General features: G+C 44.3%; 1 protein-coding gene across 8 annotated transcripts in view; it reads left to right on the top strand.

The window, feature by feature from the left end:
- NPAS3 (neuronal PAS domain protein 3) overlaps positions 1–12,115 on the top strand; it is an 831,381-nt gene extending 819,266 nt beyond the window's left edge. For 5 of the 8 annotated variants that reach the window (XM_069464097.1, XM_069464113.1, XM_069464121.1 and 2 more), the window contains 3 exons: positions 2,239–2,386; positions 5,784–5,908; positions 7,730–12,115. In XM_069464097.1, coding sequence (XP_069320198.1) covers positions 2,239–2,386; positions 5,784–5,908; positions 7,730–9,075 — 1,619 coding nt within the window. In that variant the 3' untranslated portion in view covers positions 9,076–12,115. The remainder of the gene's footprint in view (positions 1–2,238; positions 2,387–5,783; positions 5,909–7,729) is intronic. The other 3 variants (XM_069464104.1, XM_069464135.1, XM_069464138.1) reach the window with 3 other exon arrangements.
- Positions 12,116–13,779: the final 1,664 nt, after the last annotated feature.

Here is a 13,779-nt window from a genome sequence, read left to right on the forward strand (position 1 = left end):
AAGTATTATTGGGAAGGAGATGATGTAATCTTTATGTTGATTCTGCAAATTCTACTTTGATTTTATAATGCCGTTATCCTTTTGCCCCTTTCTATACTTTGTATATGGGGAATAATTTTTTAATATTGCCTGCTTTTGGTCAAATTCCAGCCCAGAATCCCCAGCCAGGCTGGCCTGAGCTGGCCTTCTATCTCAATGTTTTCTCCATGGTATTATAAAAAGGGACTTCTTAATCTCTTCGTCATAGTTAAAAATGCCCATTTGGAATTATTCTTTATTCTAGATACAAAGCAGATAGAATTATACCACCGACTACTGATTGGAGTGCTACAAAGTTTTCTCTGAAAATAGTGGACAGAATTACATAACCCATCGTTCCTCCATTAATAGTTAACCAGGTTGAGAGGCTCTGAATAAAAGCACATCTCGTTGCATGCAACAATGGTTTGACAGAAGAGCTGTACGGCGGAGTTAGTATTTTACTGCTTTCAGCTTCACCACGCAGTTCTGTAGCCTGGGAAGCCATGCATGCAGAATGGCAGAACTTACAATTGCCTACAAAAGGAGAGTACAATGCTACCTGTGGAGCCTCACCACCAAGAGAAGATGACAGTTCCGGGCCTTAAAAATACGCTAAACTGCTGAATGGTTCAGAATGGAACTTGCCACCATTCGAAATACTCATGAAAGGCTTTTTCAGGCAAACAGTTAAGACATGATCACTAAACTTTACAATCCTCCAGTTAGTGTACAGTAAGAAAAAAAGGGACAATGAAAGAAAAGCTTCAAAGTTTATATGTTTATGGGTACAATATGTGGAGGTATGATTTTTGAACACTTTCAGAGCCTGCAAAAGCAGCTCAGGACGTGATGACAATGAGCCTCAGCAGCCTTGTACGCGGCTCTTTTCCAAAGTGACTTCTCTTTACCCATCCACACCCCCCCCCCAAAAAAAAATCAAAATGTACTTCATGAAACTATTGTATATGAAGCACTTATTAGCCGTAATTAAATGGACAATATGAATTTACTACGTCTTTAGGACTCTGGCTTGTTCTGGTTTAGAGCAAGATGATTAATGCAAATACATATTACTTGAGATAACCATTTAGCAGCTAATTTAGCCAAATTTATTACAGCAGTTAGAGGTTTTTCATTTTAGCAGACGGAGACAAGGACATGCCAAAAGTGGGCGCCGTAGACGAGTGCACACTGCCCTCTAGTGGCCATCCTGCCAGTGAGCTGTTGGGGGGCGCCGAGTTGCTGCAATCCGTGTCCAAGTAATCACAGCGGGTTTTGCACATTTCCGGCATCCTTTTAAACCCTTCCCATCCGTAGCACTTTATTTCAGGGGATGATTTACTGCACTTTCCCCTTTTACTAGCTCAGGAGTACCCAGATACAAATCAAATCAATTTCACCTTGGCAAGATTTTGGTTAAAGTATCATTTTTAACATCTGCATTTTAAAGCTCTCTTTCCTGGGTATTTAATGGCACCGTTTCACATTACTGATTGTTTTTACTTGTTCCTTCATTTTGGGCCATATTTCAGAGTCTGTGTGGAGCTGTCACTCTGTTTGGCTCTAGCCAAGTCAATTTTGTGCCTCCCTTAGGCCAGTGCTTCTCTCTGACTCGACTGGGGAATTTATTTTGTTCCCACATTCAGCAAAGTCTCACCAGAATCTCCCCCGACTGACCACTGTAAATTTAGTTCATCCGAGGATTATAAATTTCTGTGAGACAAGATCAAAAGGAACAGATGTGTAAGGGCGCTGGTTGATACTGCTCACACTGCGGAGAAATGATCAAAGACAGGGGTAAAGCATATTTGGAAACATTCAAATATCCAGAATCTCAAAGAAGTCTCCCTTCGAGCTATGAATAAATCACACACAAATTTGCCATCTGACGTCAAACCCATTGACAATATCCACACTGCATTAGGTGTTCTGTGAGCCAAAAAGATTTGCAGTCCTTTTATTCTTCCTTTCACACCATGGCTGCCCAAAACGGAATAAAGTCTTGCTGCAAATGCCAATAACCCTGGCTCTAGAGCTGCCGCCCCACTGAATTGTTGATTTCATTTGTCCTACTAATGACATTCTGCATTAAGCATACAGAGGGCCACCCCTGGCTCGGTGCAGGACCTCCCATTTCTAGGCGTAAAGTTTTGCAGAGATGAAAATCTTTTGATCCCAGCCTTAACACAATGCCTTCTGTTTTGTTTGTTTCCCCAGTGCTGAATAAGGGTCAGTGTGTGACAAAGTACTATCGTTGGATGCAGAAGAATGGAGGATATATTTGGATACAGTCTAGTGCCACCATAGCTATTAATGCCAAGAATGCAAATGAAAAGAATATCATCTGGGTGAATTATCTTCTTAGGTATATTTTCTAATTCCTTTTTATTTCTGCCTGTTATAAAATATGCAGCCCTGTGGTTAATAGATGACATGTTGTATTATCTTTTGACAGTACCTAGTATGGAACTTCATGGAAATTCTGCTCTTGTTTCCACAAGATTCAAAGAAATATGAGAAGATCAAACTGTGTTGGAAGGGACTTGTGGGGGAGATTTGCAAAATTTTCAGTAATTCTTGGTGTGTCAACATTTGGGCAGCTCTGCAGAAGTTGCTTTGGTTTCCCCGCAAATGCTCAGGCCAGAAAAAGAATACAGACTTTGACCTATAGCCAAGGCACCCCAAAAGCACCTCTTGATCCCCACCACAGGTACACTCACACACTCCAATCCTTATGAAAATTAAGCAAAGGGAAATGGAAGACAAGGAGCAGGGTACATTATATTCCTCTTATATTGCATCCCTTAGAGGCCCTGAGCACATTCCATAGGGTTTGATTGCCTACGCATTATGGTTCTGGTAAACAAACTGAGAAGACAGTCTTCTTTTGCCGACTATTCTGCAATCTCTGGCAAGTGCTTCTGCTCTTAAAATGGGTCCTCAAATTTCTATTCACAAATGAGCCCAAGCTCAACTGCTTCCCTAAATTTTAGTGAGACACCATCTCTCTCCTTCCCTATCTACTTTTTGCCTGTGGCTTCAAAGTAGCAGAAACGTAACCAAGACCAACAGACTGTGTGGTGTGAGTCTGGGGAAAAGCTTTCAAGCTCTCCACCATCCTGTCACGAAGCTCTCACAATGCTGAGCCTGTCTCCCACCACTGCACTCCAGTCTTTGGCTTTTCTTGGCCTAAAGCCACCGAGCCGAGCCCACACGCAGTCTGAGTAGGAAAACTTTCAGTAGGTCTCATGAATGGAAGTTGGTGCCCTTTGGCTGATAATTTAGACAGGGAGTACCTGAATCCCATTTTTCTTTGAGACAGCCAAATGGAGCTGAGAAGCTAACAACCATGGCTCATCAACACATCGGCCCTTCAGAGTATGTTCACACACTTTGGTGATGACTTGAAGGCATGAATGTGCTTGCTACCAACAGCATATCAATCAGACACTAATGATTATTGCTCTAGAGAGGGCCTTAATGTGCTCCACTTAAAAGAGTCTTCATTTATCTACTTTCTGTTTCCTTTTTTTGACCTCTTCTGCTCTACATTAACTCTCTCTCAAGGTAAAAGTATGTGTACTTAATGTGGCTTTTTCCAAGGCCTGGTTTTCATGCAAACTATCCCCTGTGTTTGTGATATGCTCAAGACGGATTCTGATGTCAAAGAATCCTTGTACATAAAGTTTTGTGTAACAGTGACTCTATTTGATGCAGAGGTTATAAAAACACATATGCCCAAAAGAAAACAGAGTGAGGTAGTGTGGCACTGACATTCATTTTGCTAGGCAGAAACGATGTTGTGTCAAGGGGACCCATTACTATTAAGAATTAAAACAATGGTAGCAGGGACACCATAGGCTAGGGAAGTATTTGAATCCCATGTTGATGTAACACAGAATACCGAAGTCATCTATGTGGGTTTTACTCCCATTCGGTTCAGATTTCTCCCTATCTGGATCTGTCTTACAGCTTTATCAGCTTCATGACTTCTTCCTCTGTCCCCAAATGGAGGGGGTAAGTAAGAAGGCTAAGGAGAAGTCACTCTGTGCAATTATGGATCAACACCATTTATCGAGCCTAGGATAAATGGTACACTATCACGAACTTGGGTGATTCTATTCCATCAAATTCCATATGGATAGGAAGGAAGCAGTTGGGATATCAAAGACCAGTATTCAGACTGAAAAGCTTCAATCTCGGATGTGGGAGACCTGTTTCAGCTGACCGAAAGACCCACCCTGAGGTCAATGATTACAGACTATACGCTGGAGGACAGGGGATCTGGGAATCCCCATGGCATGTGGGCCAAGGAAGACAAGTGTAGATGGGCTGTAGCAGAGGAAATTCCACCAAGCCAGCTAGAGATCTAATAAGAAAGTGATGGGGCCTTGGCAAAATAGCAACTACTGAGGTTTGGTTTTCTTTCCCACATTGTCTTTTGTTCTTCCCTGAGCAACACTTTCATGCTACTTCTTCCTTCCCAGAATCCCTCACAGCTGGGCCCCAGTGCAGGCTTGTCAGTCCCTGTTCTGAAATTACTGCTTCTCCAGACTTATTGCCATTCCCTCACGGGGCTTCATGGAATCATAGACGTGTAGAGTATTCAGAGGCAGAGTCAGTGCCAAGTCCACCTTCCCGCCATTAGTCTCATCTGATTATCTAAAGAAAGCTTTGCAGCTGAAGCTAATTCACACTAAGGAGTAAATGCCTGATAATCCATCTTAGTGAATTACCCCTCCCAGGGACATTTGCAGTTTTAGAGTAGTTACTAAAATAGTGACTCTATAATATAGAAATTTCATTAGAGATTAGCAAATGAGTCAGTAATCATCAATTGTAAGTCTCCGCTTGGCTAGCCATCACGGAAGGACAGAAGAGGCATCTCCCATTTTGAGGCAGGAGGCATTCCTTGTGCCTTCAGATTAGCCCATACTGTGTATACATCACGCTGGCCTTGGAGTGGTATTTCCAGAAGGCAACTAGCTCAAACTGACCGAACATGCTGTCTTTTCCAAAAAAGGCTGGTTTCTGAATTAAAAATAGAACAAAAATTAAGCACATTTGTGCAAATGGGGTTAGATCCATTCTGTCAGGGCCTCTTTCACACTGGGACTCTCCCCACTGCAATCAGATTTCCAGCTAATAAGCCACAGGTGTGCACCACATGAGCAGATGAAAATGTGATTGTAATGGGTGTGTTGACAGTTTGGTAGCCACAATCCACGCATCCCAAGGTGCACCTGTGCTTCTGCCAGATCCTTAGGCACCGAGGGCTCTCCCCCCACCAATAGCTTTGGAGCCATCTGAACAGCTGAGAGGCTGTATCAAGGGACCAAGGCAAGGGTACAGAGGCCATGGATTCATTAGATGGCCAAGAGAAGATAGGGCACACCGGGCAGTGTGGGAGTGAACTGTTGAGAGTACTTGCCAGCCTCCCTTCCCCAGGTGCTATGCGGGGAAGAATGTCAAGCAGCACAGCTCCCTGGCCCCCGGCGGTACCTAATGATTTAAAAGCTTTTCAGTGGATTTCACGGAGCTTTTGGGTATTCAATCACTGTAGCAGGGTGCACCTGTACCCTGGCATGTGAACGCCAAGCTTTCATAAAAGTCCCATGAAGAGCTGAGAAATGACTTCATGTTTACTCTTCTAAACTTTAAAAACTCCAGAAGTTTGGGACAAGGCAGTGGGGGAGGATGGTCCAAAGCAAACCATGCAGAATGGGTGTCTTTACTCCTGACCAATGCCTCCCTCCCCACAGCAATCCCGAGTACAAGGACACACCAATGGACATCGCACAGCTCCCCCACATGCCAGAGAAAACCTCCGAATCCTCAGAGACATCCGACTCGGAATCAGACTCTAAAGACACCTCAGGTATTACAGGTATTACTTCTTCACCATGTTCTGCACTTACAGCTTGCCAGTCCACACCCCGGGGGTGGGCAACTGCCAAAAGGCCCTCGTCAGAGGCAAAGCAACTGCCAAATTTTATATATAGACATATGTCACTTCAAGTGATTACTGAGTCTCTCTCCTCCTGTCTGTACGCATACACACATATGTATAAATTTGTACCCCACATCCTATATGTACATATGTACACACACTATATATACAGGTATGTGCTGGATACATATTTGTTATAAATATATACATTATATATATGTTGTGGTACCTAAACATATATACACACACATAAATATACAGAAAGAGGTTGACTGAGTAGCAATCACTTAATGTCAGCCCCTCATTGACCACACAGCAGGAGCCCTGCTCTAACCCCACAGCTAGTTCTGGCCTCTTTATTGGAAGCGTGTACCAGGGCTAGCTCCAGGACAGTCTGTGTGGCTTTGAGTCCCTAATATTCACATTCTCACCAACATGAGACTGGGACTGAGCCTCTAAAGTGGGATACTTAATGGCACGGGTAAATGCCTCTTGCAGGATGCTGGACCGTTACTTATTTTCTGAATCTATGCAGGACAAATTCATGCTTTCCCATTTCCAGTTATTTGGGGAAGTAGACTTCTGAGTAGTTCTTTGGGGCACAAGAAAGTTAATTTAAAAATTTACTTTTCCTCCAATCCACAACCCCCTTCCACAGACACACACATAAGGCCAGGGAGCGCAGAACTCATAGGATTTTACAGCTGCAAAAACATACTAAATCTCTTCTACCCCAACCTCTTCTGCTACAGAAAAGACAACAAAGGCCAGAAGTTACATGATTTCGCACAAGGCTCTAGCCAGGCTGCCAGTCAGGCTTCATCCCCACATCTTCTGTGATTGTGTTTCTGGGAAAATCGCTTCTCCCTAAAATGTGGCAGGTGACTTGGTTTCCCCCTTCATTAGGGCACCTGCTCTGCAGCATGTACACACACGCAGACCTCTACTCCAGACCCAGCCTCGGGGAGGCAGGAGGGAAGGAGTACTCACCACAGATCTTGTTTTCCTGTCCCCTAAATTGCATTAATTAAGGTTTTACTAACACATAAGTTCTGGAATAAATAGTCTCTGCCCCTTTTCTATATAGTATATAGTTGTGAACAAAACAGACAAAAATTCCCTACTGCGTGGAGTTTATATTCTAGTGGGGGGAGGGGGAGAAACAGAAGTAAATAAAAATAAATAATTAAGACACAATAGAAAATCAGATGGTATTAAGTGCTCTGGAGAAAAATAACTTAGGGAATGGAAAGAGGGAGTGTCATTCTCAATAATGAACAAATACTCGCCAGTGGAAAGTACCGACCTCTTCAGAAAGTCACCTTGCATACGATCCTTGTGTGTGTCCCTAACACCTTCCGGTTATTTGATCTGACTCCCTGAGTATCTTTGCAGGACTCCTCAAACTTTCTTGTGCCTCAGAATCACCTGGGGATCTTGTTCAAAGGCAGAATCGGATTCAGTAGGGCTGGGTGGGGCCTCAGAGTCTGCATTCGTAACAACTGTCCGGGTGATACAATGCTGCTAGCCCACGGCCCGCACTGAGCGCCCGTCCAGCTAATGCAGGCCCTCAACAGGCGGAAAGCTCAGGCTGCAAGGCCTCGAAAGGTGGTGGAGAAGCTCACGGTGGGACACCTTCTCTGCTCCCCTGCCCCGACCCGCCCGCAGATAGGGGGCCGGTTCTGCGCTGCTAACGTTGTGTCTTTTCTCTCCTCTCCCCGCCCGCACCCCCGCCACCCCCGGCCGCGGCCCACGCAGAGGACAATGAGAATTCCAAGTCTGACGAGAAGGGGAATCATTCCGAGAACAGCGAAGACCCGGAGCCCGACCGGAAGAAGTCAGGCAACGCGTGCGACAACGACATGAACTGCAACGACGACGGCCACAGCTCCAGCAACCCGGACAGCCGTGACAGCGACGACAGCTTCGAGCACTCGGACTTTGAGAACCCCAAGGCGGGCGAGGACGGCTTCGGCGCGCTGGGCCCGATGCAGATCAAGGTGGAGCGCTACGTGGAGAGCGAGTCGGACCTGCGGCTGCAGAACTGCGAGTCGCTCACGTCCGACAGCGCCAAGGACTCGGACAGCGCGGGCGAGGCGGGCGCGCAGGCCTCCAGCAAGCACCAGAAGCGCAAGAAGAGGCGGAAACGGCAGAAGGGCGGCAACGCCAGCCGCCGGCGCCTGTCCAGCACGTCCAGCCCCGGCGGCCTGGACGCCGGCCTGGTGGAGCCCCCGCGGCTGCTGTCCTCCCCCAACAGTGCCTCGGTGCTCAAGATCAAGACGGAGATCTCGGAACCCATCAACTTCGACAACGACAGCAGCATCTGGAACTACCCGCCCAACAGGGAGATCTCCAGGAACGAGTCTCCCTACAGCATGACCAAGCCCCCCAGCTCCGAACACTTCCCGTCCCCGCAGGGCAGCGGGGGCGGAGGGGGGCTGCACGTGGCCATCCCGGACTCGGTCCTCACCCCGCCCGGTGCCGACGGCGCGGCCGCCCGCAAGACTCAGTTCAGCGCCTCGGCCACCGCAGCCTTGGCCCCGGTCACCTCCGACCCGCTGTCGCCCCCTCTCTCGGCGTCCCCGCGGGACAAGCACCCCGGGAGTGGCAGCGGGGGAGGAGGCGGCGGCGGCCCCAGCGCATCCAACTCCTTGCTGTACACTGGGGACCTGGAGGCGCTGCAGAGGTTACAGGCGGGCAACGTCGTGCTCCCGCTGGTGCATAGGGTGACCGGGACCCTGGCCGCCACCAGCACGGCCGCGCAGAGGGTCTACACCACGGGCACCATCCGCTACGCGCCCGCCGAGGTGACCCTGGCCATGCAGGGCAACCTGCTGCCCAACGCGCACGCTGTTAACTTCGTGGACGTTAACAGCCCCGGCTTCGGCCTCGACCCCAAGACGCCCATGGAGATGCTCTACCACCACGTGCACCGGCTCAACATGTCGGGACCGTTCGGCGGCGCCGTGAGCGCGGCCAGCCTGACGCAGATGCCCGCCGGCAACGTGTTCACCACGGCCGAGGGACTCTTCTCCACGCTGCCCTTCCCCGTCTACAGCAACGGCATCCACGCGGCACAGACTCTGGAGCGCAAGGAGGACTGAGGCGCGGCGGGGCAGGGGTCCGCCCGGAGGCATCGTCGGCGTTTTCGTTTAGACCTTTAATTCTAGCACTTTGAATTCGAGCAGGTCAGCGTCTCTCTCAGCGCGACGGTCCCCATTCCATCCCCTCTTTCTTTAACTTGACTTATTCTTTTGTGTAAAGATATGTTTATTTTTTACCTTCAGAGGGTCAGATGACCAGTTGCCTGCCATTTTGTCTTCTTCTGAGATGTGTGTTGGGTTGTTTTGCTTTCCTTTGCATCTTTATTAAGATGTCTTTAATGTGTATATGCCTCTGCCATAGAATACTCAGTCTTGTGGTCAAGAGATTTCTCAAGTGACAACCATTGGGTTTTCTCCATAAAGATCTTGATATGATCAAGATGGAAAGAGACAAGCATAAACAATGTGCCCTGTTTGACTAAGTCAAATGAAATGGGGTGGTTTTTTTGTTTGTTTGTTTGTTTCTGTTCCTAATTCCTTTAAAAATAGGGGAATAGTATTTTAGAATTTTATGCAGAATTTAATTATCTTTTTATGGTTAAGATTTTAAGATTTTCTTACTTGCACATAAAAATAATTTGGGTTCTTAAACTTAATTTCTGGCCTGTGACTAGAATGTTTAAAAAAAAGTTGGACTAAATGTTAATTACTGAAACATTAACTTAATTTCTAAAACCATGGTGCTATCATTTATTAATCTGTAATGTCTTCATACAAAATGCAGCTCCTGGGCTGGGTTTTGGGAAAAAAATGTGTTCTGTCCTGGTCTGGAGTCCATTGCTGCAGTCTCCTTGGTTAGTTAAGACAAAGCCCTCATTAACATTTGCTGCAGGACTTAAAATTTTTTACCTCCCAACTAACAAACACAGCCTCACATTAAATTTAATGGGTCAGTAAAGCCCTTTTTAAAGGGGCTTTTGGAAAACTCAATCAAACTGATTTGAGGAGCAGTTTAGGTACATACTGCCTTTTGTTGAGCTCTTTTTTCCTTACTCAGTCTAACTGAGGCTAATTTTGCAACTTCAATAACACTTCGGAGTAAAAGAAGGAAAAATATTTAACATGTTTTTGGGTTTTTTCATTTCTTGCTTAAAAAAAGGAAGGTTGTATTTTGGGGGACTGGTTTGATTTGGTGGAATTTATTTCCCTTTGGTTCTTATTTCTGGGTTGAAAACCAATAAGTTTGAAAACTAAAGAATGGGTTAATAAGCTTCAGACAGATAACTGCAACTGAAAACTGCACATTAAGTAAAAAAAAAAATTAAAAAAAAAGAAAAAGAAAAAGAAAAAAATATCCTATTTTGTCTTTGTTGCCAGAAATCAGTGTGGTGTCAAACACTCCAAATGACTGTCAAGTATAAATTCTTCTTCCACTTCATTTTTGGCAGCTGTTTGTTAAGGCATCTAATAACAGATGTGAGAACTGTAATGTGTACAATGTGTACGTGTCCTTGGCTGTCAGTCCCATTGCAGTTTCAATGTGTGTTTCTATATGCAGTATATACTAAGCTAATGTAGTTGTTTTGTCTTTTGTCTTCTCTGTGCTCTATCTCTAGTCCGGAGTGGTACAGTCCCATTCCTGCAGTCCTAGTGAATCAGTGATTCTTGGGGGTTAGTGGTTTTTGTGTGGTGGCCTTCCTCTGTAATGTCACCCTATGCTGCTTCTACTGTCTGTGAATCTTCCGTTTTACCTTTTAAAATTCCTGCTGTTGCTTTGCTGGTGTATATTCTCCCTACCTCTCCTTTCCTTCCTTACCTTTCCCTTCTTTCCCCCCCCCTTCATTCCTTCCCCCATCTCCAAAAATCTCTTTCATTCTCAGAGATAAAAAGACTCTTAACTAGCTCAAGGTTAATGGAGCCATTTTTTTCCACAACGGAATTCTGGGTATGACTCTCTCTTCTGGAGTGCAACACAAAGCACTAAAGAATAATGCTCAGATATAGTAAATAAATTGATGCCATATAGCCTCAGTTGTTAACATTCCCAGAGTCCCTTGTGCTCTACCTATAAGCAGTGGGTGCTTTTCTTTGGTTTCCTTTCAGGTTGGCTGATGGAGCAATATATAAAGCAATTACCAGTGAGATAGAAAATTATTTCAAAAGTCAACCAACATTTTTAAGAAACAAAATGGGAGGGGGTAATGGAATATAGAATTGTCATATATATTTGTTTATTTGTGCAATGCTAATATAGTAACTCGGCTGTCCTTCGAATATCACTGTGTTGAGTGGATTCCTCTAGTACCTTTGATTCCATGAGTTGGGCCCAAACCACGGTGGAAAAACAAAAAGAAGGTAAATGCCGCAAATTTTAATAGTGAGCTTACTTGAAGGATTTAAGTAGGTTTAGAAGGTGAAGAAGGCTGATCAAGAAATTTTAAAGATGAATTTTGGAAGCTCTACTCTAGCTATCGAACAATCAAAGGAATGCACCTATCAGCTACAAAGAACAGCTAGACAGCTGTTTTTTTTCTTTTATAAATGTTTCTGTGTTGTGTCAAAATGATTTCTGGTGATTTAAACTAACAGATAATCACAGCTGCTGTCTAAATCCATAGTGTTTAAAATTACAAAATGAAAAAAAAAAAAAAACACTTCATTACCTGTGAAGACTGTGTCTGTGTTTTTAACTACTTCTTGTACAAATATATGAAAACTTTTATGAGGAGACTGGTGCCAAGTAGCTGAATAATGGGGAAAGGGATATTCTGTTCGTAAAAATCTTAGCAGTGTTACCAACTCTACGATATATATATAAAAAAAATAATTAAAACGTTACAAAGCGACAGCTATGGTACATTTGTTTTGTGTGAAGCTAACCGGACCTAACTTCCTGAGTGCCTGGCTTATTTTGAAACATTTTTTTTCATTGACCATTGATAATGCTGCAAATCAGAAATGTACATACTTCATTTACAACAGGGTTCTTTTTATACTTTTGTAGATTCTCATACATGTCACATACATGGTTGTCTTTATGTAACTTAATTTTTTCATCCGCAGGTGCCATTTTCATAATAAACTTCTCTTGGATTTGTTACTATCTGGCATCATTTCTTTTACATGTAACCATCCTAACTAATGAATGCTGGTAGTATTTGTTTAAGCAGGTACCTTGGTCATTTTTCTCTATTTAAAAAAGTAAAAAAAAAAAATGCATCCATATTTTTGCTAGTTTTGGAAAAAAAATACATAGCTTATGTACTGATGAGGCTGACAAGGCACAGATTAAGATGCTAATCCAAATACTACACCAAACTTGCAACCATCCTAAATTTTCAGCTACCCCAACTCATTGTCATACTGAGCATTATTATGCACATTATCAAAGCTGAACAATGGGCCTGCAACATTAACCACTATGGGAAATGTGCATTTTTTCTTGATTAATGCACAGTAAGTGATGACAGTTTTCATACATTAATCATTTAAAATGCACTCGGGATTTTCATTTATTATAGTCTGTAATGTATAACCAACTGTTCCATTGCTTATATCTTCTCTTTATACTAAATGTGTATTTTCTTTCTCCAGACAAGCTGAGGAAGTCACGGTTGTGCTATATTATGCTTAGGTTAGCATGTGGCCTGGCACATTTTAAGGCAGGTCAGCTGGTAACTCTTTAAAAAATTAAAATGTCAGCTGTTATCTCAAAGTTAAGGATAAGGTGGGTCAACTGTTAAGCCTGTGATCTCCAAAAAATGAAGAGATATGAATGAATGGAACTGAAAAAAGAAAAGAAAAACTTTTGTGCAACAGCTACCAAGAATAATAAATATCATCTCCCTAGTTTAAGTCTTCAGTGACATTTGCCAATTGGGATAGTTTTTATGAACGGAGGGATGTGTCACACTGGCAGATATGGAAGTGTGCTTAGAGTTGTGGGCCTTAGATTTCTCTACTATGCCCTATGTGTGTCCTGGAAATATAAGTACTTAAAGATAATGGGGAGGGGGTGATTGAAAACACAGAATTGGGTTTGCCCAGCTATTTTTCTAAAATTTCTTTCCCTTTTGCTCTTGAGAGTCAGAAGGATATAGTATAGCAAGACTGAGAAGTCAAAAATTGATGAGGCTGGAAACTCTATTCGGAAAGGATGGTGGTGAGTGGCAGCTTACCCAAGGCATTGTGTCTGGTAGGTGTTGATGGAACTGCCTGTTAGTGGTGGCTTTCAGAGCTATGTATGGGGCAGGGTCCTACCAAGGCAGAGGGACAATTGTATGAGTGTGGGAGTGGATGGTGTTGTTGCTCAGCCATAACACTGTACTCCTGGACATTCCTTCAGCCCTGTGATCCAGAGGTGGTGGCAATGGGGGTTGAAATAGGGAAGCTGGGTGGTGGATGAATTGAAATCTTCACAGTATGTGAAGCCTCTGCAGTAGAAGTGGCTGAAATTCTGGATTCTTACCCAAGCTGAAGCTTCCCTTAGCATCAACAAGTTCCCTGTCCTTTATGTGTACCCATCAATGCTAAAATAGGTCACTAATGAAATAAAGGACATCTCTTGGCCAGAAAGAGGGAGTGAGCTCTGGGCTCAGACCCATTGATAAATCAGGAAGCCCCGCCACTTCCCTAGCCCCAGTGCTGGCAACCAAGCCAGAGCCCTGAGCTCCCTAGAAATGCATGAACTTCTCTTGCCAGACTGGCAGAAGGTCAACTTGTCGAGGCTCCAGTTTGCAGGCAATGGACAGCACAGGGGTCAGT

The sequence above is a fragment of the Eulemur rufifrons genome, chromosome 2 (genome assembly GCF_041146395.1).
Source record: "Eulemur rufifrons isolate Redbay chromosome 2, OSU_ERuf_1, whole genome shotgun sequence".
NCBI lineage: Eukaryota > Metazoa > Chordata > Mammalia > Primates > Lemuridae > Eulemur > Eulemur rufifrons.